This window comes from Miscanthus floridulus, chromosome 1 (genome assembly GCF_019320115.1).
Source record: "Miscanthus floridulus cultivar M001 chromosome 1, ASM1932011v1, whole genome shotgun sequence".
In the NCBI taxonomy this organism is placed as follows: Eukaryota; Viridiplantae; Streptophyta; class Magnoliopsida; order Poales; family Poaceae; genus Miscanthus; species Miscanthus floridulus.
In genome coordinates this window covers 82223036-82248024 of record NC_089580.1, presented here as the reverse complement: position 1 = coordinate 82248024, position 24989 = coordinate 82223036, and the positions used below count along the sequence as shown (strand labels likewise).

Below are 24989 nucleotides of genomic sequence, written 5' to 3'. Positions count from 1 at the left end.
CCCACACCCATGAACTCATTGTTTTTTAGTTCCTGCTCATCCCTTTCTTCGCGATCTGCTCTGATACTACCACACCGAGTCTCTGCCATCTGAATTCCAACACATCCTATACATTTCCATCTTCATCAATTTGTACGAAGCCTTCCTCAGCATCGCGCCACATTTCAATCTGTTCCGCCATTTCTTCTATCTGAAGCTGTCGACGGAATATCGTCGGCAGTCCTCCGAGGGGTATCCCACGAAGGTAGATTGATTGGCAGAGAGGCGTGTAATCAAGAACAAGAAGGCAACAGAGACACACGAGTTATACAGGTTCAGGCCGTCAGGTATGACGTAATACCCTACTCATGTGTTCTGTTGGATTGTATTAGTTATCGTATGATATTGTGTGAGTTTGGAGGGGTCCTTGCCCGCCTTATATACTCTGGGGGCAGGGTTACAAATCAGTTAGATCTGAGAAATAACCGGAAAGTAATAACAGATTACATGAATCTTTGGATCATACATATCCTAACAGATCTCGTAGTATTTTCAGGATATCTTCCCGGTGTCTTGCGGAAGGCGCTGAGCAGAGTCATGCCCCGCAAGGCTTCATCTTGTGGGCTGGGCCATCCCTGGGGGCGCAGCCTATGTGGTCTGCCGTGGGTATCCGGGGTTGTATCCCCCACAGAAGCCCTACTCCGAAAAGGGATCTCCCAAGGTGGTCGGTGACGTATACCTACAACTGCGGTATGAAGAAATGGTGAATCGGTCATCCACGTCCCGCTCAATGCCTCATTGAAATGGTGGACCACGAGGTGGTTCTACATCAGGAACTCGGAGCCAGGCACATCGGCCGACATCGACTCCCTAGCGGTGTCGAATGCAACCTGGTCGGCAAGGCCGAGCAGTGATGAGATGTCCCCAGTGCAAGAATTCCTAAAGAACCTGGATCAAATCAATGTGGATGGGGTCGGCGTCGCAATTAATTTCATCTGCCGCCGGATCCAACCGTGCAAGGAGAGGGTCATCCCTACGTATGAGTACGCGGGAGATGATGATATTGCTCGGGAGGCGCCTGAGAAGATAGACAAGCAAGGGCGACACCTACGCCCGTGCCCAGAAGCTCTTCGCAGCCAAATCGAAGTTGAGCAATCGGGGGCAGCAAACGCCGTTCAGCCTGGCAAACCCGACACCAGCGGTAACGATCCGACCGTCTTAGCCGTTGTTGCTCCCAGATTTGTCATGCGTTCATCACGTCTTAAATGTTTTTGCGCAGGACCGGGCAGTGTACTTCTCCAGCGTGCCGGATGATACTTGGCCGACCGATGTTGACACGCTGCCGACCAGGCCTCGGCAACCAGCAAGTCCGGTGTCGGACTACGACGCCCGAGTCCAATGACGAAGAGGAGACCGTCCCCAAGCGCTATCCGTCGAGGCACGGGAAGCAGCCGGTCCGCGAAGAGCCAGCCGAGAAGAGGAGAAGAAGAGCCACTACACCTCCCTGCAAGCCAGGACGGGGTCATGATTGGGAAACCCGCCACACGCGGGAGGTATGTTCCGGACGACTCCAGTGACGATGAAGACGAGGGGGAGACGCTCCGACAGAGGGTATCACGCAGAGCTCTCCCCACTCCGACCACTAGGGCACCCAGTCCAGCAGGAAACGCTGCAGTGGAAGAAAGCACCGGTCGACAGGCCCAAAAATCTGCCGGCCGCAAAGATGACGAAGTCCCCAGACCTGGACGAGATGCTCCAGCATTGGGGACATACAGCTCAAGCCTGAACACCTTGGGGGCAACTCGACCGCCCCCAAGCGACGCGACGTCGAAGCAAGGTGGCTCTGGCAAGCCGCTTCTGTTCAAAGCCTCTGTCAGGCGATCAAACATGTAAGTGTAGCTTCCATAGTCCATGTCAATCACTGCTAAACTTGAAGTTATTGATGAACGACTGTCATGGCGTAACGAGACGTCGACCGAAGAATTACGCCCAGTCGGCGCTGAAGAAGCGCAGCGTGAGGCAGTGACGCCCACCACCAACACTAGCTCCATAGGCGTCGGTGGTGCTCAGTCAGGGGAGGCCCCGAAGACTCCGGAACAACCAGCTGGCCCCGGAGCTGAAGACACCCGACCCTTAGTACCTATGACTGAGAGCGGGGTGCACAATCTGACCACTGACGAGCACCACACTGCATTGTTGCTTGTTACCATAAAGTCCAGTCGTTAACTCACGTTGCTGCAGGATCTGCTAAAGACATCTGAGCACCACACTCGCCTTCTAGAACGGGCTGCTCCAGCCCTTGCCGAAAACAAAAGGCTGCACGAGTCGGTGCAAGCGCTCCAGAAAAGTTTGTCCGGAGCCCACAGCGACAAGGAGAGACTACAGTTGCGTGTGTCGCAGCTAGAGTCCGAGAACTTGTCGCTGACCGACCAGCTGGGCACGGTCGAGGCCCATCTCACGAATGTTGCCGATCAAAAGAAAGGTAAGACCTTAGGCCTTATGCGGAGATATATGACATGATGCCTTGGTTTTCCCCTACGCCGTGTATTAGAGTGATCCCTATTGATGCAGAGCTGGAAATAGAGCTTGGACTGATGCGCGAAGTGATGGCGCAACTTACGAAGGAGCGGGATGAAGCGCGTGCCGCGGAAAGAAGAACCGCCGATGAGCTTGAAGGTACATTGTCACGAGAATAATGCGTCTTCCGTGGTGGTGAGCGTGTTTAACACAGCGCTTTGATGTTTGCAGTGATCCGCACCAACTCCCAGGGCAATTCACTATTGGAAACCTCAAATTTGCCGAGTGTTTTTATGTTTGCTGAGTGCATTCCCTTGGACACTCGGTAAACAAATTCTTTGCCGAGTGCTGTGCTAAAAACACTTGGCAAAACAAAAACCCTCGGCAAATAGGGGGTTTGTCGAGTGTCAAAAAAAAACACTCAGCAAAGAGGGAGGTTTGTCGAGTGTCAAAAATAAACACTCGGCAAAGATGAAAAACAAAAAAAAACACGCCGCATAAAAAAAATCCCCTCCCGTTCCCACCCTCCCCTCCTTTTCGCCACAGCTCGCTCCCTCCCCTCCCTTCGCCCCAGCTCGCTCCTTCCCCGGATCCCGTCGGCGGCCTTACCCTCCACTCCTCCTGTTGGCAGCCGGCCCCTCCTCTCCCTCTCTTCCTCGGTGCTGGCCCCTCCCTCTCCTTCCCCGGAGCCGCCCACTCTTTTCCCGGTGACCGACACCTCCCTCTCCTTCCCTGCCGCCCCCTCTCTCTCCCCGGATCCGGCCGCCACGCCCCCTCCCCATCGGATCCTGCCCCGCTGCCTCCCTCCCTCCCTCTCCTTCCCCATCGCCTCCCTCCTCCCACCCTCCCGAATTTCCCCGGATCCAGCCGCCGCGCCGCCCCTCCCCTCCGGATCCGGCCCCACCGCCTCCCACCAAGCCCACCCACCACGCCCACCCACGACGCGCCACCGCACTCCTCCCCGCTCCCCACCGCGCTCCTCCCTATGCCCCAGCGCGCCCACCGCGCCATGGATAGCGGCGGGAGGCCCTCGGCGCAGTGGCCTGGCACAGCGACCCCAGGCGCGGCAGCGCTGGCACAGACGGGCCCTGGTGTGGCAACCCCGGCGTGGCGGCGGCGCGGATCCAGTGGCACGGTGACCCCGACGAGGTAGGCCCTCCTCCTCCTCCTCTCTCTCCCAACTCTGATCCAGCGCAGGGAGGACGGCGCAGGGAGGCCGACGTGACCGTGGGGAGGTGGCGCGACTGCATCAGGCGTCGCGGGGAGGACTGGTGGTGGTGGCGGCCGGCGGAGCAGGAGGTGGTGGTGGCGGCCGATGGCTGGTGCTTGTGTTTTTTTTATTTTTTTCAAAAATTATTTGCCGAGTGTTTTTGGGGTGCCCGACAAAAAACACTCGACAAAACAACGTTTGCCGTTAAACCGTTTGCCTGAGTGTCGTTTGCCGAGTGTTACACTCGGCAAACGGTTTGCTGAGTGTTTTGGGGGCTTCTCCTGTATCCCGTAGTGATTCCGCGACTTCGAGGCACGGTTGAAGCCCAAGCAAGACAAGATCGATGCCATAGTCACGTGAATAAAACCCGTGCTGGACCACATCAACCCCGAGCTACCACAGCCCCAGGTGTACTCCTTCGGCGACAGGCCGCCCCGGCCCGATAGGATCTTGGAGAGTTGCTGGGTAGCCTTGACACGCTTCAAGAGTATCCGAGGTTCTTCGAAAATTTTGAATTTCAAATGTGAGAAATTCAAACATAAATTTCCTTGCATAGATGATATCAAATAAAAAAGTTATCAACTACAAAGTTGCATAACTTTTTAAGATCTTTAACTTTTATTTTGATCATTTCTCTATCCGAAGTCATTTGAAAAATTCAAATTATACTATGCAGCTCCTATTTTAGATGCAGCTCTATATCCGGTCGCCTTTAGAAATCGATTTCGAAGTGCAGCTGGAATAGAGCCACCTATAAAAAATAGATTTGTAGAGGTGGCTGAGAACAACAGCTGCCCCTACAAATGCATCTCTAGAGGTGACTCGGGTTGGAGGTCACTATAGAGGTGGCTGTAAATTGAACTGTCTCTAAAGAAGCTTCCGTTGCATAAAATCAATTTTGTAGCAGTGAGCTTTCTAGGAAATGTTGCTCATTCCACTCTAAGTTGGTACCCGGAGCTTTCTAGGAAATGTTTCACATTCCACTCTAAGTTGGTACTGGAAAAAGTTTGGGTAACTGATCATGAGACATTATTGTACTCGGCGTGTATGTAAACGCATGTGGTTAACTGACTGAAGCGACAAATGTGAAGACGCTAGTTAGTCCTATTATATGTATATTATATATATATCGAATCTCGATGACGTGTACTTTATAATGTATGCACATGCGCAAGATCGATAATATACAAATCACGTGGTATGTTTTTCTTTTGTGCAGTGATCAGCGGAGATCGAATTTTTGGGACAGCTCGCGCAGCTCTGCACCATAGATATTATGTCATCTTCTTGATCGTCTTGTCAACGCAGTTCGGGCAACTTCACCTGTCTTTGAAGTTTGAACCAAACACGCTCGGTAGTCTTGTTTTGTTCATAAATACAAAAGGTCGTGTAAAAGAGCCCTTGAGATAGAGTCTGCAAGGCCTCGTCGTGCGAAAATCCTGTGACCTGCAACTACGGGTGGATCACCTTCTGTGGGCTTCTCTCGGGTTAAAAAAAATGCTGTTTTTATGCCCGATTTAACAATTCAGCAAAATTAGAGACATGCCGTATCTCTACAAATAGATTTAGAGGTGGTAGATTTTGACCTGTCACTACTGAAAACAGAGACTTTGTCGAGTGTAAAATTCTTTGCCGAGTGTCAAAAATCGGGCACTCGGCAAAGACCTTCTTTGCCGAGTGCTGCACTCGGCAAAGATTTCTTTGCCGAGTGCCGAAAACTCGGCAAACACGGGCACTCGGCAAAGGACTTCTTTGCCGAGTGCCAGACTCTCGACAAAATCTCTACGCTCGGCATAGGCTGCCCGTGGAACGGCGTCGTGTCACGGCCTTCTTTGCCGAGCGCCAACCATCAGGCACTCGGCAAAGATTTGTTTTTTTGTTTTTAATTTCTTTGCCGAGTGCCCCAGATCTGGCACTCGGCAAAGATTTATTTTTTTTAATTCTTTGTCGAGCGTCTCAGATCTGGCGCTCGGCAAAGAATTTTTTTTATTTTTAAAATACTTTGTCGAGTGCCCCTGTACGGCACTCGGCAAAGATTTTTTTTTTATTATTTCTTTGCCGAGTGCTCCTGTGGATGCACTCGGCAAAGAGGAAATTTTAAAAAAAATTTAAAACATTCTTTGCCGAGTGCCTGATGGTTGGCACTCGGCAAAGACATCCTTTGCCGAGTGCCATGCCCCGGCACTTGGCAAAGTTTTTTTATTTTTTTTATTTTTGGCCTCCAATTTTTTTGTGCAGCCTTTTTAAAGCACCAGGAACTTCTAGTTATAATTTGGAGATTTTTTGTGGCTTTTTGTTATATTTAGTTACTTTATTTCATTTACTTGAATTTGTCCGGAAATTAGAAATTTGAACTGCACGTGGTACGAATAATGGAGTTTAATGATTCAAAAATTGATAGCCATGTTAGTGAGTGTTGTGAGAGGCCGTATCCAGGAACGGACCCGAAATTTCAGACATTTTGTTCACGAAACATGTCCGCGAAATTGCGTGTGAAGTGTTTATAAATTCTATAAAAAGCAAACGAAGTCCGAAAATCATGAAACTTGTTGAGATGTTGTGATATCATATGTGGAGGCTGTGATAAAAATTTTAGAAGATTTCGTGCACGTTGTCACGTACGATGCTTACAAACCAGGACATCTCCACATGTGTCCTGGTTTGTAAGCATCGTACGTGACAACGTGCATGAAATCTTCTAAAATTTTTATCACAGCCTCCACATATGATATCACGACATCTCAACAAGTTTCATGGTTTTTGGACTTCGTTTGCTTTTTATAGAATTTATAAACACTTCACACGCAATTTCGCGGACATGTTTCGTGAACAAAATGTCCGAAATTTCGGGTCCGTTCCTAGATACGGCCTCTCACAACACTCACTAACATGACTATCAATTTTCGAATCATTAAACTCCATTATTCGTACCACGTGCAGTTCAAATTTCTAATTTCCGGACAAATTCAAGTAAACGAAATAAAGTAACTAAATATAACAAAAAGCCACAAAAAAATCGTTAAATTGTAACTAGGAGTTCCTGGTGCTTTAAAAAGGCTGCACAAAAAAATTGGAGGCCAAAAACAAAAAAAAACAAAAAAACTTTGCCGAGTGCCGGAGCATGGCACTCAGCAAAGGGTGTCTTTGCCGAGTGCCAACCATCAGGAACTCGGCAAAGAATGTTTTAAATTTTTTTTTAAAATTTCCTCTTTGCCGAGTGCATCCATAGGAGCACTCGGCAAAGAAATAATAAAAAAAATTAAATCTTTGCCGAGTGCCGTATAGGCGGCATCCGGCAAAGTATTTTAAAAATAAAAAATTTTTCTTTGCCGAGCGCCAGATCTGAGACGCTCGGCAAAGAATTTAAAAAAAAAATTAAATCTTTGTCGAGTGCCAGATCTGGGGCACTCGGCAAAGAAATTAAAAACAAAAAAAAAACAAATCTTTGCCGAGTGCCTCCCTGATCCGGCACTCGGCAAAGCCGTGGACTTAGCGGTTTTTGACCGGCCGGGCAGTCATAGCCAGCCACCCCGCGCCCACGCCTGCCCGCCCCCGCCTCCGCGTTGCGCGCCGCGCCCACACCGCCCCGCTCGCCCGCGCCGCCCGCGCGCCAGCCCTCGCTGCCCACGCACCCGGCCGCCCACGCGTCGTGCCCTCGGCCGGCCCTTCCCCCAGCCGCGCCGCCCGCTGCCCGCGCGCCAGGCCGCGCCGTGCCCCCGGCTGGCCCTTCCCCTGGCCGTGCCGCCCTGACCCTGGCCGGCCCTGCGCCCCGACCGCGCCTTTTTTCCAGCCTTGCCCTACCCCGGCCGCGCCCCGTGGACCACCCGCCCCGACGCCATCCGTGCTCGACCCCGTCCCCGACTCCGCCCGATCCCGACGCCGCCTGCCCCTACCCCGTCGCCCGTCAGGTATACCTTCTCACTTATTATTGTCGAGGTAGTGGTAGTTGTAGTAGTATTAGTTGTACTAGTGGTAGTATTAGTACAACTAGTGGTAGTATTAGTAGTAGAATTAGTGGTAGTAGTAGTAGAAGTAGTGGTAGTAGTAGTAGTACAACTAATGGTAGTAGTTGTAGCAATAGTGGTAGTAGTAAAAGAACCAATGGTAGTAGTAGTAGCAATAGTGAAAATAGTAGTACAAATAGTGGTACTACTCGGATATATTCTTCTGCATGGATTGATATCCAAACTACATGGCTTCTGTTGAGCCATATGTGCTTGTCGGCCATCGTGCCGTTGTTTTTTGTAGGTTTTGGAAACCTCACCGTGCAGGGGAGGTTCTGCCGAATTTTTTTTGTAAATGACAGTATTTTGTTCCATTTTTGTAGAGAAGAGCCCGTTAGAGTTGAGTCAGAGTTCTCGCCACCGTGTCGGTCTGCCTGCACCACGTCGTCTCACCACTGCACCGACCCGCCATGGCCCCGCTAGCCTGACTCCATCGCCACCCTAGGTATAACCCCTCTTTTCGTATCATTGTCGTAGATCGCGTAACCTAGTTAGGCGTCTCCCGTTCGATAGAGATACGGTTGGAGGTATGCAGATCTTTGCATATCTATGACCGTATCTATTTCGGATTGTTCACGCTTTTTGGACAGCCCGCGGATGCGTAGATGGGTTAGTTTCCATGTTCTGCTCTAGTCCGAGACAGAGTTTTGGCATCACCTCCCTGTTGTTCTCCAGATACACACTCTTCTTTGGCAGGACGTGTATCTGGAGAACAGCGGGGAGGTGCTGCCGAAATTCTGTCTCGAATAGGAGTAGAGCATGGAAACTAACCTCATCTACGCATCTGCGGGTGGGATTAGGACCTATCCTCACCTATTAGACAGTAGGAACACCATGTAGATGCAATTGATGGTTACATTACTTGCCGATACATATGTTAGAGGATGGATGACCGTCAGTGGATGTACACGGGCTGGAGAAGTCAGAGTGATTACACCACGGAATGGATGAACAAGACCGATGCTTTCTTGAACAGTGCATTTGGCAACGCTGCTAAAGGACATTGCCTAGTTTTGTGTCCCTGCAGCAAATGTGGAAACAGGAGAAGGGTAAACAAGGTGGAAATGGGTAAACATCTTGTGAAGAATGAATTTACGCCGGACTACACCCGGTGGGTCCACCATGGTGAAGCCCATCGTATGAGAGATGAGGTGGTGAGACCACGGGTGGAGGCTTTTGATGCTGATGCCGGGGTAGCAGACATGTTAGATGACTTTCACCAAGGACAGTTCAATGAGGGACGTGAGAAGGAGGAGATGGAAGCAGCCGCACAGACGTTCTACGATATGATGGACTCGGCACAGAAACCCCTTCACGATCGGTCAACGGTGTCTCAACTGGATGCCATTGGACGCTTAATGGGGTTGAAGTCCGAGTTAAACTTAAGTCAACCTGGCTTCGATAAGATGTTGGCCGTGATTGGCACCTTGCTTCCGGAGGGCCACATTCTGCCGAAGAGCATGTACGAGTCACAGAAACTCCTTCGAGCACTTAAGATGCCGTATGAGCAGATACATGCTTGTCTAAAAGGGTGCCTCCTATTTAGGAAAGAACATGAGCATGCAAAGTTCTGTCCAAAGTGTAAATCCTCTAGGTACCTGGAGGTAGACTCTAATGATGGCCAGAAGAGGCAACTTACGATCCCCATGAAAATCCTACGGTACCTTCCATTCCTACCGAGGATCCAACGGCTATACATGACCGAGGAATCCGCGAAACAGATGACATGGCACAAAAATGGCAAACAGTACAATCCTGATAAGATGGTACATCCATCCGATGGTGAAGCTTGGATCCGCTTTAATGACAAACATCGTGACAAAGCAGATGAGGCTCGTAATGTACGTGTCGCATTGGCAACAGATGGGTTCAATCCTTATGGAATGATGGCTGCCCCATACACATGTTGGCCCATCTTTGTTATCCCCCTTAATCTCCCCCCCCGGTGTCTCCTTTCAACGACATAACGTATTCTTGTCATTGATAATTCCTAGACACCCGGGGAGTAATATGGGTGTGTTCATGGAGCCCGTGTTTGATGAATTGGTCCGTGCTTGGGACAAAGGGGTATGGACATATGATCGAGCTACAAAGACAGCCTTCAAAATGCACGTTTGGTACCACTACTCCCTGCATGACTTCCTGGCATATGGGATATTCTGTGCCTGGTGTGTTCATGGGAAGTTCCCATGTCCAATATGCAAGGAAGGTGTGAGGTTTATTTGGTTGCAGAAGGGTGGCAAGTATTTGTCGTTTGATAGACATCGTTAATTCCTACCTCTTGACCATCCATTCAGACAAGACATCAAGAACTTTACGAAAGGCGTCAAAGTGACAAACCCTGCACCACGGATGATGAATGGTGCCGAGGTTCATGCTCAGATAGGTGCTCTCGTGCCCAATGAAGAAGGTGGTTTTGTGGGATATGGTGAGCAGCATATGTGGACTCATATCTCAGGCATGACGAGGCTCCCCTATTTCAATGACCTTCTTCTACCACATAACATTGATGTAATGCACACTGAAAAGAATGTCGCCGAGGCACTTTGGGCAACACTCATGGACACTGAAAAGTCTAAGGACAACCCAAAGGCTAGAGTATACCTGGCAACGTTGTGCGATAGACCAAATCAAGAGACACAACCTCCTAGTCGTGGCAAGACCTGGAGAAGGCCTAAGGCTGATTTCGTCTTGAAAAAGGACCAAAGGAGGGAAGTACTTGAATGGATCAAGAAGCTAATGTTCCCTGATGGGTATGCAGCGAATCTAAAGAGGGGAGTTAACTTAGGCACTCTGCGAGTCAACGGGATGAAGAGTTATGACTACCACATATGGATTGAGCGGCTTCTTCCGGCGATGGTTCGAGGCTATGTCCCAGAGCATGTCTGGCAAGTGCTGGCAGAGTTGAGCTACTTATTCTGCCAGCTTTGTGCCAAGGAGCTCTCTCGGACCGTCATTGATGACTTGGAAAAAGCGGCACCCGTGTTGCTCTGTAAGTTAGAGAAGATCTTTCCACCCGCCTGCTTCTTGTCGATGCAGCATTTGATTGTGCACCTCCCGTATGAGGCACGGATGGGGGGGCCCGTGCAGAACCGTTGGTGCTATCCAATCGAGAGATGTCTGAAGACTCTTCGCAAAAAATGTAGAAATAAAGCCAGAATTGAGGCTTCCATTGCAGAGGCATACATTCTAGAGGAGGTGTCAAACTTCACAGAGAAATACTACACTGAGAAACTTCCTAACGTTCATAATCCACCCCCTCGTTACAATGCTGGCGAAAATGAATCGAACCTCAGCCTTTTCCAAGGGCAACTTGGAAGCGCAAGTGCATCGACCACTAAGCAATTGAAAAATGAAGAGTGGCGCAGTATCATGCTATATGTGTTGACCAACCTTGTCGAGGTGCAACCGTTCATTCGGTAAGTTCTAAACGAACTTGTTTCATTTCGCTGTATGTCCTTGTTTTGTCGTCCAACCCCCTTGTTTCTCGTTGGTACAGGGAATTTCTTCGTCAATCCTGACATGGATCAAGGCAACCTACCCCGCAAGAAAATGATACCCTTCTTTTACAGGGTGTGGGACCAGGGAGCCCCGATTTCATTTGTTGGTTCAAACAGAAAGCCCAAACTGATGCGCCTATAAGTGATGAGTTAAGACAGGTTGCAAATGGCTGTGCCATTAGGGTCAAGTCATTTACCGGTTATGACGTGAATGGATATCGTTTTCACACAGCAAGCTACGAGCAGAGTCGGCCCAATCGACAAACCACAAACAGCGGAGTTGTTACGCCCGGCACTGATGGACTCGACTATTATGGAAGAATTGAAGAAATCTACGAACTATCATTTTATGGTTCCAAACCTCTTACTCCTGTCATATTCAAATGCCACTGGTTTCATCCTGGTGTAACAAGACGGACCCCTAAGCTTGGGCTAGTCGAGATTCGACAGGATTCCGTCTATCCAGGAAAAGATGTCTACATTATGGCTCAACAGGCCATCCAGGTTTATTATACGTCATACGCATGCAAAGACGTCGAGCATAGGGTTGGTCTATTGTGCACAAGGTATCGCCACACGGTAAACTACCTGTCCCAAACGATGAAGATTACAACTTCAACCCAAACACATTTGATGGAGAGTTCTATCAAGAAGAGGGCCTACAAGGGAGGTTTGACATAGACTTAACCGAAGAGATAGGAATGGAAGTAGATAATGAAAGGGATGATGACGAGGACGCTGGAGACGAGGTGCGAAATCTGAAGGACATACAAATGCTTGAGCGATTACATTTCGGCAATGACAATAAAGACAACATTCCTCCTTCGGATAGTGTTGATGAGTTGGACAATGTTGATAGTGATGACGAGACCTATGATCCAGCTAATTTCAATCATGAAGATTATTTCTAATACATGTAATATTATGTTTTTTGTAATTATGTTTTGTTCATTTTTGCATATATTTCTAATACATGTAATACTATGTTTTTTGTAATTATGTTTTGTTTATTTTTGCACCTATTTCTAATTACGTCTTGTTTTTCTTTTTTATTGCAGGTGATTGAACAAAGATGGCTTGCGACCGTCATAGGTCTGTGAACTCGATTTACCAAAGACCACGCCGGTCGTAGGAGGGGGCGGAGGGGGTGGCAGAGGGATCGAACAGGAGGAGGAGGACCGCTAGCCGCAGGAGGGGGCTGTCTCCTCCCACGCCACATGAGGAGGACCGCCAGCCGTAGGAGGAGGTGGTGCCCATGGATGAGTCAGACGAGGAGTTGGTTCGGCAGATGGAGGAGGAGGAGGAGGAGGAGGAGGAGGAGGAGGTGGTGGAGGAGGAGGTGGAGGAGGAGGGGGGAGGCGGCAGGCACGGGTTCCACTTCCTCCAACTCCTCTTCGAGTGTCTACTTGCGAGGTCCCGTGAGCCTCCCACAGGTTCCGCTTCCTCACCAACGCCCAGTGATTCGCCCCGAAGGACAAAAGTAAGTAACTGTATATGTTATCACCACTACTTCATATGATATGATGAAAAAAAACTAATATTTTTTCTTAATTACTTGTGCAGGAACTGGGTGGTTGTGTCGGGTGGTAGCGCACGGCTAGTCAACGGCATCCTGGGTCTTCTGTGTAGGCAGCACTTCCCCGGCATTGTCACGTACGCATCGAAGACAGAGCCGGCCTACTCGTTTGACCACTACGTCGTCGCTTCCGATGCGGAGTACCCCAACAAGGCGGCGTGGGTGAAGGTAGAGTTTTGGGTAAGTCTCCCTTACACAACATTGCTCAATACGTCGCATTCATTGGACTTTTCTTGAAATAATGAATCGATACATCGCTTTTGTATGCAGACTTATTACAGATGCGAGGAGGGATTTGAGGCCAGGGCGAAGCAGGCGACTACCAAAGCCTGTAAAAAACTCATCACCGACATGCATCACGAGGCGCGCATCCAGGCCATCGTAACCTACTACGGGTCGAAGCTTGGAGAGAGGAAAACCAAGAAAGACGCAAGAGAGATGCAGCTGACCCGGGAGCAGTACCTTGAGGTAAATGAAGAACATCAATATTGATTCGATTTGAGATTAAGTTGGTTCAATTTGATCTTCTTATATGTCCAATACTTGATGACGTGTAGGTGATTCCCTAGTGGTGCCAAGCGTATCCCGAGTGCTGGGCGATGATGGTGGACAGGTGGTTCACGGAGGAGTACCTCAAGATGCACAGGGATGCCCGGGACCGTCGTTTACTGATGCAAGGTCCAGCACACCATCAAGGCAGCCGCAACCTCGCCGGATACAAACAAGCATGGGTACGCGAATTGATTTATCTATTGTCACGCTCAGTTCTGTCTGATTTCTAATCATCATGCTGTCTTTCTCACAGTTGGCGTCACATAGTGGCCAGGCTTGCTCGGACTTCCAGGCATGGTGTATGGCCCACAAGGGTAAGGCGACATCCTATGTCTCCTTCAACCTGGAGGACCCACCCAAGGCATACACGAACCCGAGCATCCACTCCTGCATCAGTGAGTACACTGAGGTGGCGAGGTCGCTCCATGGGGCAGACCATGATCCAAGCACCCAGGACTTCGATGGAGAGGCCGTCATGAGGGCGGGGCAAGGCAAGAAGCATGGGCGGTTCTGGCTTGGCGACGGCGTCATCGACACGGCCTCTACTCCCTCTCTCTCCCAGATCCGAGCACGGAGCACGAGCGAGAGCCCAGCCATTCGCACATGGCCGACCGCTGCACAGCACTGGGTTGACGCACTCAAGGTTATTCCTGTTTTACTCGTCATACATTGATCTTTACACACCTTAATTAGCTTTGCATTACTGAAACATTGGAGTGAAATATTGCAGGCCCGGCTGAAACAAGAAATGAAGGAACGTCAGGAGCTGGGGGCCCAGTTGGAGGCCGAGCGGGCCGAGCGGTAGGCCCAGGTGCAGAGGCTGATGGACATTACGGATTTCCTACAAGGGCTTGGGCAACGTATGGGCTTGTCTCTGCCACCTGGGCTGTTGGTTCCACCTCCGCCTCCGCGTCCTGCAACTGCAACTACTCCTGTGAGTATCAAAGTTTTTTACTTTCGCTTGTGCTTTGCTTGTATGGCCTCTATCGTCCTAGATTAGCTATCAAAATAATCTTGTCTCACATGCAATCTTTTCTTCTTTGTGCAATCTTCATCTGACAGTGGTTCGAATAATCCACCTCATGCACCTACGAATGATGCATCTGGGCCTTCACCACAGTCGCAGTGGCCGAGATGAGTGCATGTTGTATTTTTTACATTTGTTGTTCACTTAGTGATAGACTTGTGATATACTTGTGATGCACTTGTGGACTTTGATGGACTTGTAAACTTATTTGGATGGACTTGAGCACTTATTATTATATATTGTGATGGATGTGATATGGGTGGATGGATGTGTGGATGGATGAGATATATATATGTGATGGATGAGATATATATGCGATGGATGAGATATATATGTGATATATGTTTGTATGAATGTATTTGTCATGATGGAATGCAAAAAAAAATTTGTCGTTTTGGGTCACTTTGCCGAGTGTTGCACTCGGCAAAGGACCCCTTTGCCGAGCGCAACGGTCACAACACTCGGCAAAGCTGGCAAAATGGGCGACCAGGAATCAGATTTTCCAGCTTTGCCGAGTGCTGTGACTATAACACTCGGCAAAGAAATTTAAAAAAAATTTAAACTTTGCCGAGTGCCTGCCGTGTTGGCACTCGGCAACGAGTTTTTTAAAAAAAATAAAAAACCTTTGCCGAGTGCCTAGAGGGGTGGCACTCAGCAAAGAAAATTTTCAAAAAAAAATAAAAGCTCTTTGCCCAGTGCCTTCCGGGTTGGCGCTCGGCAAAGAATTTTTTTAAAAAAAATAAAAAAATCTTTGCCGAGTGCCTAGAGGGGTGGCACTCGGCAAAGAAAATTTTCAAAAAAAATAAAAGCTCTTTGCCGAGTGCCTTCCGGGTTGGCGCTCGGCAAAGAATTAAAAAATAAAAATAAAAATCTTTGCCGAGTGCCTGGAGGGTTGGCACTCGGCAAAGAAATTTTTTAAAAAAATTAAAAAAATCTTTGCCGAGTGCCTGCAGGGTTGACACTCGGCAAAGTGACCGTCAACGGGACTGGCGCCGTGATGGTCGCTTTTCTTTGCCGAGTGCCCCCGAGGCACTCGGCAAAGCCTTTGCCGAGTGCCCGATAAAATACACTCGGCAAAGAGTGCTTTGCCGATCAATTTTTTGCCGTGTGTGCTTTGCCGAGTGCCGCACTCGGCAAAGGCTTTGCCGAGTGCAATATAGCCTTTGCCGAGTGCCTCAGGCACTCAGCAAAGAACCTGAATCCAGTAGTGTGTCTCCTATATAGATGGAGCACTTTAGGCCAATACTGCCCCCCAACCCAGTTCTCCGGGAATATCGGAACCGGTCCAAAACGCATCTAAATTGATGAAAGAATATCGGTAGTTGCATCGTCAGGAGCAACATAGGATGCAGATTCATCACCTTCCAACCTTTAATTTCTATCCGCGACCAACGACGATGAGATCAATGACCTGGAGTAGCTATCTTCATTGGGGGCGCCTAGAAGCACCCCACCCCTTGTAGATAATGGCCACAACTTGGCCGCCTGCCGATGAAATCGACGCCTGCAACTGCGATCTCATCATGACAATCATTGAAGTCATCGCAGGAAACACGATCCCGACCGAAAATCGTCTGATTTCACTGGAAGGTTTATTTGACTAAACCCTAAACAACTGGAAAAAAAACTACAAGAAATTAAACAGATGGGTCCCCCCTTCTTACCCCCGGCAAACCACCTGGAGAGGAAGAAGGAGAGGGGCCCTAGGCGCGGCGGCGGCGGCGGCGAGGAGCAGGAGATGCAGCGGCGGCGTGGCGGCGACGGCTTGCTAAGACGGCAACCTCGTGCGTGCGGGGTTGGTGGCAAAAGGGAATCTTGATCATGGGACTCCCTATTGCTTTGAACTTGTTGATTTGCATAAGCACTTAACTTGGTTTGAATCTACTTCAAGTTTCTTCACGCACCCTTAAACGTTTACCTTGTCGAAATTGAGTTAAACACTTGTATAGCTTATCAACTAGATCAAACACTTGGGTTCATATTCTCATGAACAAGTCATATATACCACTTGAAACAAACAAACGTACAAGCAAGAGTGGTAGACCATAATCTTGGCATAAAGGATCCTCCCCCCATTCCAAATTATACTCTATCTTACTTTTAAGTCAAATCTCTTTAACTTTGACAAATTTATATAAAAGTATCACTACTACAACTATCATATGTAAAGGCAGCAGCACATGCTCTGGTAGCTTGGCTAGCTGCCTCTACTACATCGATTCATAGAGGCACAGCTGCCTCTACAAATAGGATTTCAAGAGATGGCTAGCAACAACAGTTACATCTACAAATCGATTTCTAGAGACGGTTGTAAATCACAGCTATACCTACAAACCGTTTCCTTGAAATCATCCAAAAAATCATAAATCGGGCCAAAAAATAGCATAAAAAATTTTTAATCCAAGGTGGCCCCACCAAGTAACAACTCGGTCGAGCAATGTGGCTTGCGCGTAACTCGTCTAACCACTCTACCAAAAAAATGGTTGTGTATATAAGGCATGTCCATTACCCTCGTATTCACTTTTCTAGATTTTAAAATAAGTATTTGGGACCCTAAATAAATTAAAATAAAAAAGTTTTTTAATTGCAAAGTTGTAGATATCATCGAGTACTACAACTTTGGCTTCAGTCATTTCTCTATCCGAGATCGTTTGAAATTTTTGAATTTCAAATGTGAGAAATTTAAACATATTTTTTGTTGGATAAATGATTTCAAAATGAAAAAGTTGTATAACTGTTAGGGATCTACGACTTTAGTTTATGTCGTTTCTCAATTCGAGGTTGTTTTAAATATCCAAATTTTATTGTGTTGCACCTATTTTTAAAGACGCCACCAGATCTAGCTGCCCTCTCTGCCTAAAGATGGAGGCATTTATAGAGGTGGCTGAAAATACCAGCCGCCCATACAAATGTATTTTTAAAGGCGATTCCTTTCAGAAACCATTTTCAGAAGCGAGTCTAGATTGAGCCGTCTCTATTCAAAAAAGATGTGTTTACAAATCAATTCTATAGTAGTGTATTAAATGCATTATCATGATATTCATGGAAAATTTAATGAAAACATTTGTTGTCGTAGATGTTTAAATATTTTTACAAACTTTGAGCAAATGTAGAGTAGTTGACGAGAGAGTATATATCACACTCGAGCAACAAACTATGACCTAAGCCTATTATTAGAAGGCAATATATCATACATGTTTGGCGAAGATCAATCTCCAGCTAGCCCTGGGCATTCGGTATTACCGAACCGAACCGATTCCTCAGTCCTTTGGTACTTCGGTTACCAGGGACATCGGTACCGATTGGTTCTTCCGAAGAATCGGTACCGACCGAATTCGGTTTCGGTTAGTTCGGTTCGGTTCCGGTTCCGACCGAACCAAGGCGCAGTGCAGCATAGGGGCAGCGCAGGGACTCCTACAGGCCGCAGGCGGCCAGGCGCAGTGCAGGTTCCTTGGTTTTTTCGGTTCCGTAGGTGGAGAACTGGATGGGAACGGGAGGCGGCTCGGGGAACTCTCAAGGAGAAGCAGACGAGGCTTGGTTCCTTGGTTTTTTTGGTTAAACGAGGGGAGGAACCGAATTAACCGAACAAAGTTCGGTTCCTACGAAATGAGAACCGAATAGGGAACCGAGATTTCGGTTCTCGGTAAATTCGGTTTGGTTCACGGTTTTTTCTGTTCGGTTCTCAATTTTCGGTAAAATTTGTCCATAGCTATCTCCAGCATTGTATCCTAGAGATATATATGAGCACACAACCAATGTATGTTTTATGAGATTGTTTGGTCTAATCGGATCATTTTGGTTTGTACGTTGCCAGAGAGCCATTTTCACAAATTCTGCACAAGAACGAGATGGACATAATAAGAGAAAAAAAGAGAACATGGATGCAAAAGAAAATCGAATAAGATGCAACAAAGTAGAAGAGCTGGACGGTACATATCAATCGTTCCTTAATCAGCACTACTTTTCAGCCATGAGATAGTGCACAACATTTCAGCACAAGCATAAGCATCAGCTAAATTTCAGCATAAACGAACAGGGTGATACATCAACGATCCTTCATTACAAATTATACGCTATCTTTATTAAGGTAGTGTGTGTATATACACACACTACTGCTGCTAATACTACTACTACTGAAGTACTAACCTGCATGGACAGGAAACACCAAAAAGAAATAGAATAGAATAACGAGGGAATGCATGGATTAACGCCTTAAGCATGGTACGGCGGTAGATATAAATTAACACACATGCAGCCAATGTGCGGTTTATGAGATTTTGTTGGTTTCCTCGGGATGATAAGACCACCATGCATATCAATTCCACCCAAATTTGCCAAGGAACTCTCTAATGTTCCTGTCCGAACTGCCACCTTCACTCATGGCCCTTTTAGTTTTTTCCCTCCAGTTGATTGCATTCTCCATGTATTCCTTGCTCTTTTCCCCGTCCATCACTTCCCTCACACACCTCTCCACCTCATCCTTGCTGACAACTCCCCCCACATCGGGCCGTGCTCTAACGCCAACTCTCCATATATCCTCGATGTACTTGGCATTCATTGGCTGGTCGGACCACTGTGGCATGGCCACCATTGGCACTCCAATGCCTAACCCTTCCATTGTTGAGTTCCAACCACAGTGTGTCAGGAAGCAGCCAACCGCGGCGTGCGCTAGCACCTCGAGCTGCGGGCTCCATGCCACGATGAGGCCCCTCTCCTCACTCTCCTTCACCTTACTGACGAAGCTTTCTGGCAGCTTGGACGTTTCGGGGGCCCTGACGACCCACAGAAAGGCCTTGCCGCTATTGTACAGGCCTTGGGCCATCTCGGCCAACTGGTCTGGACCCGGCGCGGCGATGCTTCCAAAGGAGACATAGACAACGGAGCGCGCTGGCCTGTTGGCGAGCCAGGCGTCGCACTCCGTCGCCATCGGAGCGTGCAGGCTGAAACTGTAGGATGAATCGTCCGGCATGCGGTTGTCAAGGTAGGCTGACGGCAGGGTTGGACCAACCGTCCTGGCAGCCCACCTTGAAGCCATGTACTCCGCTTCCTGTGAAATTTCAGTGTCATTTTTATTTATAACTATTCCGGCCGGCCGGCCGGCCAATGATCGATGCATGTTTTGGGTCTCATACACTCAACATACATATAGTAGACCATATTAACAAACCTCCAAAAATCAAGTACTCGGATTATAGATACGAATGAGCGAACCTCAGTCTGCAGTTCGTAGAAGGAGTTGATGAGGACATGATCTGCAACCTCGAGCCCCTGGCACTGCTGCAACAGGAGGTCAAGATAGGTGGAGGTGGAGGAGCTGTCCTGCTGCGTCAGGAACGAGGAGCAATCGGCCGGTTCCAGCTGCAGCCCCTTGGGCAGGCCCGGCAGCTCCGCCAGGACCTTGTCCACCGGCAGCTTCACCTTGCCTCTCCACGCGTGGTCGTACACCACGTTCACCGAGCAGGCCTGCGTGAAGAAGGCCGCGCACGACGCGCCGTGCTGCCGCGCCACGCGGGGCACCCACAGCAGGAACGCGTCGTACACCACCACGCGCACGGGCCGGCCGCGGGACGACTCGGAGCCGAGGAGCTCGTCCAGCGTGCGCGACCCGGCGGACTCGAGCCGTGCCAGGTACTCATGCACGTCGCCGACCTCGTCGTAGCCGCCAAGGTCGCAGCCATCGGAGATGGCGACGACGGGGACCGCTCCGTGTCCCGGCTGCGCTGGCGGCACGCTGGAACCAAGGGCCGAGCGGGCCACCGCTAGGGTGCACCCGACGCCGTGGTGGCTGGCGAGCCGCTTGCCGAACTGGAAGAGCGGGTTGATGTGGCCTTGGGCCGGGTACGAGACCAGGAGCACGCGAACGCTCACGTTCTTGGATCCAGCCATGGCGCAGTCCGCTGTCTAGCTGCCTCTGTTAGCGAGCGGTGCGCTGCGGCTCACTGTTAGTGGTGCGTGCCTCCTGGTCAAATGTACATGCGGCTACAGGTGGAGAAGTTGATCACCAAAGTGGTCAGAGAACAAGTAAATAAAACTAAAGTGTCGATGGAAATATACTAGGTAAAGGTTACGTGTCAAGAATGAGGAATAAAAACAAAATCAAAGATATGTTATAGTAATATATGGTCTGACTTGTGCGCATTATTTAAGGTAGCAGATAAAAATGTTCTATATTGTTTCAAAATTGTTTACTGAGCTCTCAATCATGAAAATTTGTCCGTTCAGTTTTGGCCCATCTGGAATGCAGCCCAAGTGGAGTTTTGGGGTGTGCCTGGTTGCTGCTGCCGTCACTACCGAAATCCTCAAATTTGCCGAGTGTTTTTATGATTGTCGAGTGTATTCCCTCGAACACTCGACGAACAAGATCTTTGTCAAGTGCTACGCTAAAAAGACTCAGCAAAAAACAAAAACACTCGGTAAAGAGGTTGGTTTGCCGAGTGTAAAAAAAACACTCGGCAAAGAGGGGGTTTGTCGAGTGTCAAAAAAAAAACACTCGGCAAAGAAATAAAATATTTTTTCTAAAAAAGAAGAAGAAGAAAAAAAAATGAAAAAAAACTTTGCCGAGTGCTCAGATCTAGAACACTCGGCAAAGAAATAAATCTTTTTTCTGGAAAAGAAGGAGAAGAAAAAAAATAAAAAAAACTTTGCCGAGTGCCTCGATTTGGGACACTCGGTAAACAAAAAAATATCTACATAACCACCTTGGCCCCCAACGACCCCTTCCCTTCTTCCTCCGCATCATCCCCTTCTTCCTCCCGAGCACCCGGCCCCCAGTGCCCCCTCCCCTTCTTCCTCCCCTCCCCTCCCTCCCTCTCCCGGGCCGCCCCCCCCCCCCTCCCCTCCTTCTCCCCTTCTTCCCTGGCACCGCCCCTCCCCGGCCTTCTTCTTCCCCGGTGCTGCCCCTCCCCGGCCTTCTTCCCCGGCGCCGCCCCTCCCTCTCCCGGATCCGACCGGTGGAGGCCGGTGGCGGCCGGATCTGGGCTCTGGTGGTGGTGGGCGGCGTGCGGCGTGGCGGCGGCTTCGCCCCTCCCCGGCCTTCTTCTTCCCCGGCGCCGCCCCCTCCCTCACCATGGCCGCGATGCAGGAGCTCGTGCGGATGGCCCAGCTCGGTGAGCCGCTCTGGACCCCTGCCCTTGTCAGACAGTGCTACCATTGAGACTCTCTTGATGCTTGTTAATTGGAGATTAATACTGAAATTTTTGTGGCTATAATAGTAGTAGTTTATCAGAGGATATAGTAGCTCCACTTAGCCTATGGTTTTCATGGTATATTCTGTTTCATGTCTAAATTGTTAATCATTGAATTGTTACAATCAGAGGATATAGCAGCTCCACCGAGCAGTGTGGAAAAAGTCATGGGAATTGATGAGCACATAGGTTGTGCCATGAGTGGACTTATTGCTGATGCTCGAACACTAGTTCTGCCAAATTTTTGCTACACTATATCAACATTTATTAACAGATGTGATGATTGTAACTCCTTATATTTCAACCTGTTTTGTATATCTACCTAGCTTCTATTAAGTCACAAGTAAACTGCTATACATTGTTTTGGTTATATACCTAGTTTTGACTTATCTAAAGCTCCAAACTACTATATGTGCTAAAAGCTCCAAACAACTATGTTAGAATTTGATGCTAAAAGCATGCTGGGGATTTCTTGTTGTGATTGAGCAGGCGAAGGACAATATCGGCGAGAGAGTCGCCGCGCTCCAACAGCCAGGGTCGCTATTTGGAAAGGTATTTTCAGTCCTGCAAGTTTTTCAATTATCTTACTGTTTGAAAACTTAACATATCCTGCTAGCCACAGTTTGGAGTTAGAAATGTGCTTTCCAGAGCAATAGAACTAGTTTGGAGTCAGAAATGTGCTAGCCTAAGCAAAAAAAATTTATATATGAACTAGTACCATCGATTGCCATTAAGATGCTTTCTTCTTGATTACAAAGGTAACTAAGATTTGTTTTTGCATTTTCCTATGTGGATGTTGGGAGCAGGAGGAGCTCATGCAGCTTAAACGCGAGGCTTATGGCGGAAGGGTAGTTTCTATGTCAGTCCTGATCCAAAGTTGATGTTTGTCAGAAGGGTAGCTAACCTAGATTCTTGCTGTTCTTTTGCTTGCTTTAGGCAGATTCTTGTTGTTATGGTCCATATTTATAAGCTGTAGTTATTCTGCTTGATCTTTGGAAAGGGTTTGCTAGTCTCGATTGTCTATCTTGATCACAGTAGTTGAATGTGCAGCAAGCAAAACTTAAATTAGTTGTAGATGTGCAAGAAGATGGTAGCCGCAATCACTCTTCTTGATCACAATAGTATGAATGCGCAGGAAGATGGTAGCTGCAGTCACTCTTTCATATTTGTATAATCATAAAGATGACAATTGGTTCTTTTGTTTTCTCTTGCTGTAGCTATCAGCTACATATCAATTTTGACAAAGCAGCCGATTTCTTTGAAGCAGTACGCATGCTGTTTTCCTCCTTAAGGTAAATCCCAGTGCACGATGTGTAAAATTCTAAGAGATAATGATAGAATTGTATAAATTCTATATTTCTTCTCCTGGACTTATATCTGCTAGAGTCAGTGAAGTGGATCTCCTGGCAAACCTTCAGTTTTTTGTTTGGTTAGCTGCTTGCAAATTATTCTCTAATTAGCATGAAACTATCTGTGTATTGGAAATTGTCATGTATGATAGCGAATTGGGAAGTGATAGCAGCTTGTTTTGAAGAGCTAATTTCTCACTTGTGTGTGATCTATTTTTGGATTGCTTGGAATTTGGTTGCTAACGAAAGTTTCATGCCTCTTGCAGTTTCCAATTGACTTGGAACAATATGACCAAAGAGAGCCATTTCTTGCGCTACTGCAAGCAGCATGAAAGGATCAAGATACCCAAGAGGGGTGTGAATTGGGCTAATTCTAAAATTCTTTACAATAATTAAATCCTATGGTTAGCCCACTTCACCTCTTGTGCCTAGAAAGTGTTTTTATTGTTCTACCGCATAAAAGTTTAGCAACCTATGTTCCAATCCTACTCTAGCATGGCAATTCTATGAATGTAAAGACAAGAATTGAATTGCTCAAAGTAAATACTTAGAGTAAAGAGAGAAGGAGGAACGCAGCGATGTTTTGCTGAGGTATCGGAGAGTCGCCACTCTCCACTAATCCTCGTTGGAGCACCCGCGCAAGGGTGTAGCTCCCCATTGATCCGCGCAAGGATCAAGTGCTCTCTAGGGTTGATTCTTCGACACTCCGTCGCGGTGAATCACCCACAACAGCTCACAACTTGAGTTGGATCATCCACAAGCTCCGCTGGATGATCACCAAGCTCCCAATCACCACCAAGCCGTCTAGGTGATGGCGATCACCAAGAGTAATAAGCACGAACTCTCATTTGACCACGACAAGCCTAATGAGAACGGTGGATGCACACTTTGCTACTCTTGCTTTCACTAATGAGGCCTCTCTCTTGGATTCTCAAATCTCAATCACCTCACTAGGACCTTGCTCTTCTTGGCACTATCAAGGGTGTTTCTTAGCTATTGGAATGAGCAAAAGTGATCCCTCACATGAATAGAGAAAGTATTTATACACCCTTGTTCAAAACGAACCGTTATGTGCCTCTGTGGGGTGACCGGACGCTCCAGTCAAGGTGACCGAACGCTCCAGTTAGTCCACCCGGTTGGTGGGGATACACTTCATGAGTACCCCTGATGTACTTTGTTTGTAGAGCTTGTCATCGAGCGCGACGAAGGTCTTGGCATGTTGAGCGATCCATCGGGCTTCAGTCCTTTCGGGCTAGGAGAACCTCGAGGAGGTCGGCGAGTAGCGGTACTCGCCAGTCGGTTTGATCGAGTGCCAATATGGCGACGTTCGTAGGTGATGTCGTCATAGAGGATACTAGGATCGGAGCCCCCGAGTGCATGGCTTGGCGATGGGGTCGGAGCCCCCGAGCGTCGGCTGGGCATCGGGGTGTGTCTGGATTCGGACTTTCCAGGATGCGGGCGGATGGCTCGTGGACGTCGTTGATGAAGACCCCACTCGGGGATGGATCCCGCCTGGCTGGCCAATTTTGCAAGGAAATCGGCGGCGGCGTTGTCCCTTCGACGGACGTGGTGTAGTTCGATCCCCTAGAATTTGTATATGAGCTTGCGCACCTCTTAGGCAGTACATTGTCATGAGGGGGCTTTTGCAGGAAGACTGCTTCATGACATGATCGACGACTAGTTCTGAGTCACCAGCGAACGTAGTGTCGCATGGCACCGAGCTCGATGGTGATGCGTAGTCCGTTGATAAGGGCCTCATATTCTAGTGGCGTTGTTTGAAGCTAAAAAATGGAGGCGGATGGCGTAGCGAAGCCTACTTCTGTCCAGGGGAGATTAGAACCACTCCAGGCCCCTGAGCCGAGCACCATTACGGACCCATCGAAGTACATTGTCTAGTACTCATCGGGTGACGTCCGGGGTCGGTAGACTGGACCTTCATCCATTCGGCAACAAAATCTGTGAGAGCCTGAGACTTAATAGTGGTATGAGGGGTGTACCTGATGTCATGGCCCATGAGTTCGAGTGCCCACTTGGAGATCCACCCCTGTGGCATCGTGGTTGCGGATGATGTCTCCAAGCGGGTATGAAGTG

The 24989-nt window shown here is 48.5% G+C and overlaps 1 protein-coding gene across 1 annotated transcript; it reads right to left on the bottom strand.

The window, feature by feature from the left end:
* Nucleotides 1-18675: 18675 nt before the first annotated feature.
* Nucleotides 18676-20328, bottom strand: LOC136488418 (UDP-glucosyltransferase UGT13248-like). Its single transcript, XM_066485357.1, has 2 exons — nt 19577-20328; nt 18676-19412 (listed from the first exon to the last, which is right to left on the bottom strand). The coding sequence occupies exons 1-2, from the start codon at nt 20249-20251 to the stop codon at nt 18681-18683; spliced, it is 1407 nt and encodes a 468-aa protein (XP_066341454.1). The 5' UTR covers nt 20252-20328; the 3' UTR covers nt 18676-18680.
* Nucleotides 20329-24989: the final 4661 nt, after the last annotated feature.

Excerpts from the sequence above, each read along its gene's own strand:
- LOC136488418 (XM_066485357.1), bottom strand. The coding sequence starts at position 20,251 with ATGGCTGGATCCAAGAACGTGAGCGTTCGCGTGCTCCTGGTCTCGTAC. Across the intron at positions 19,413-19,576 it reads TCTACGAACTGCAGACTGAG|GAAGCGGAGTACATGGCTTC; the intron begins GTTCGCTCATTC and ends GAAATTTCACAG.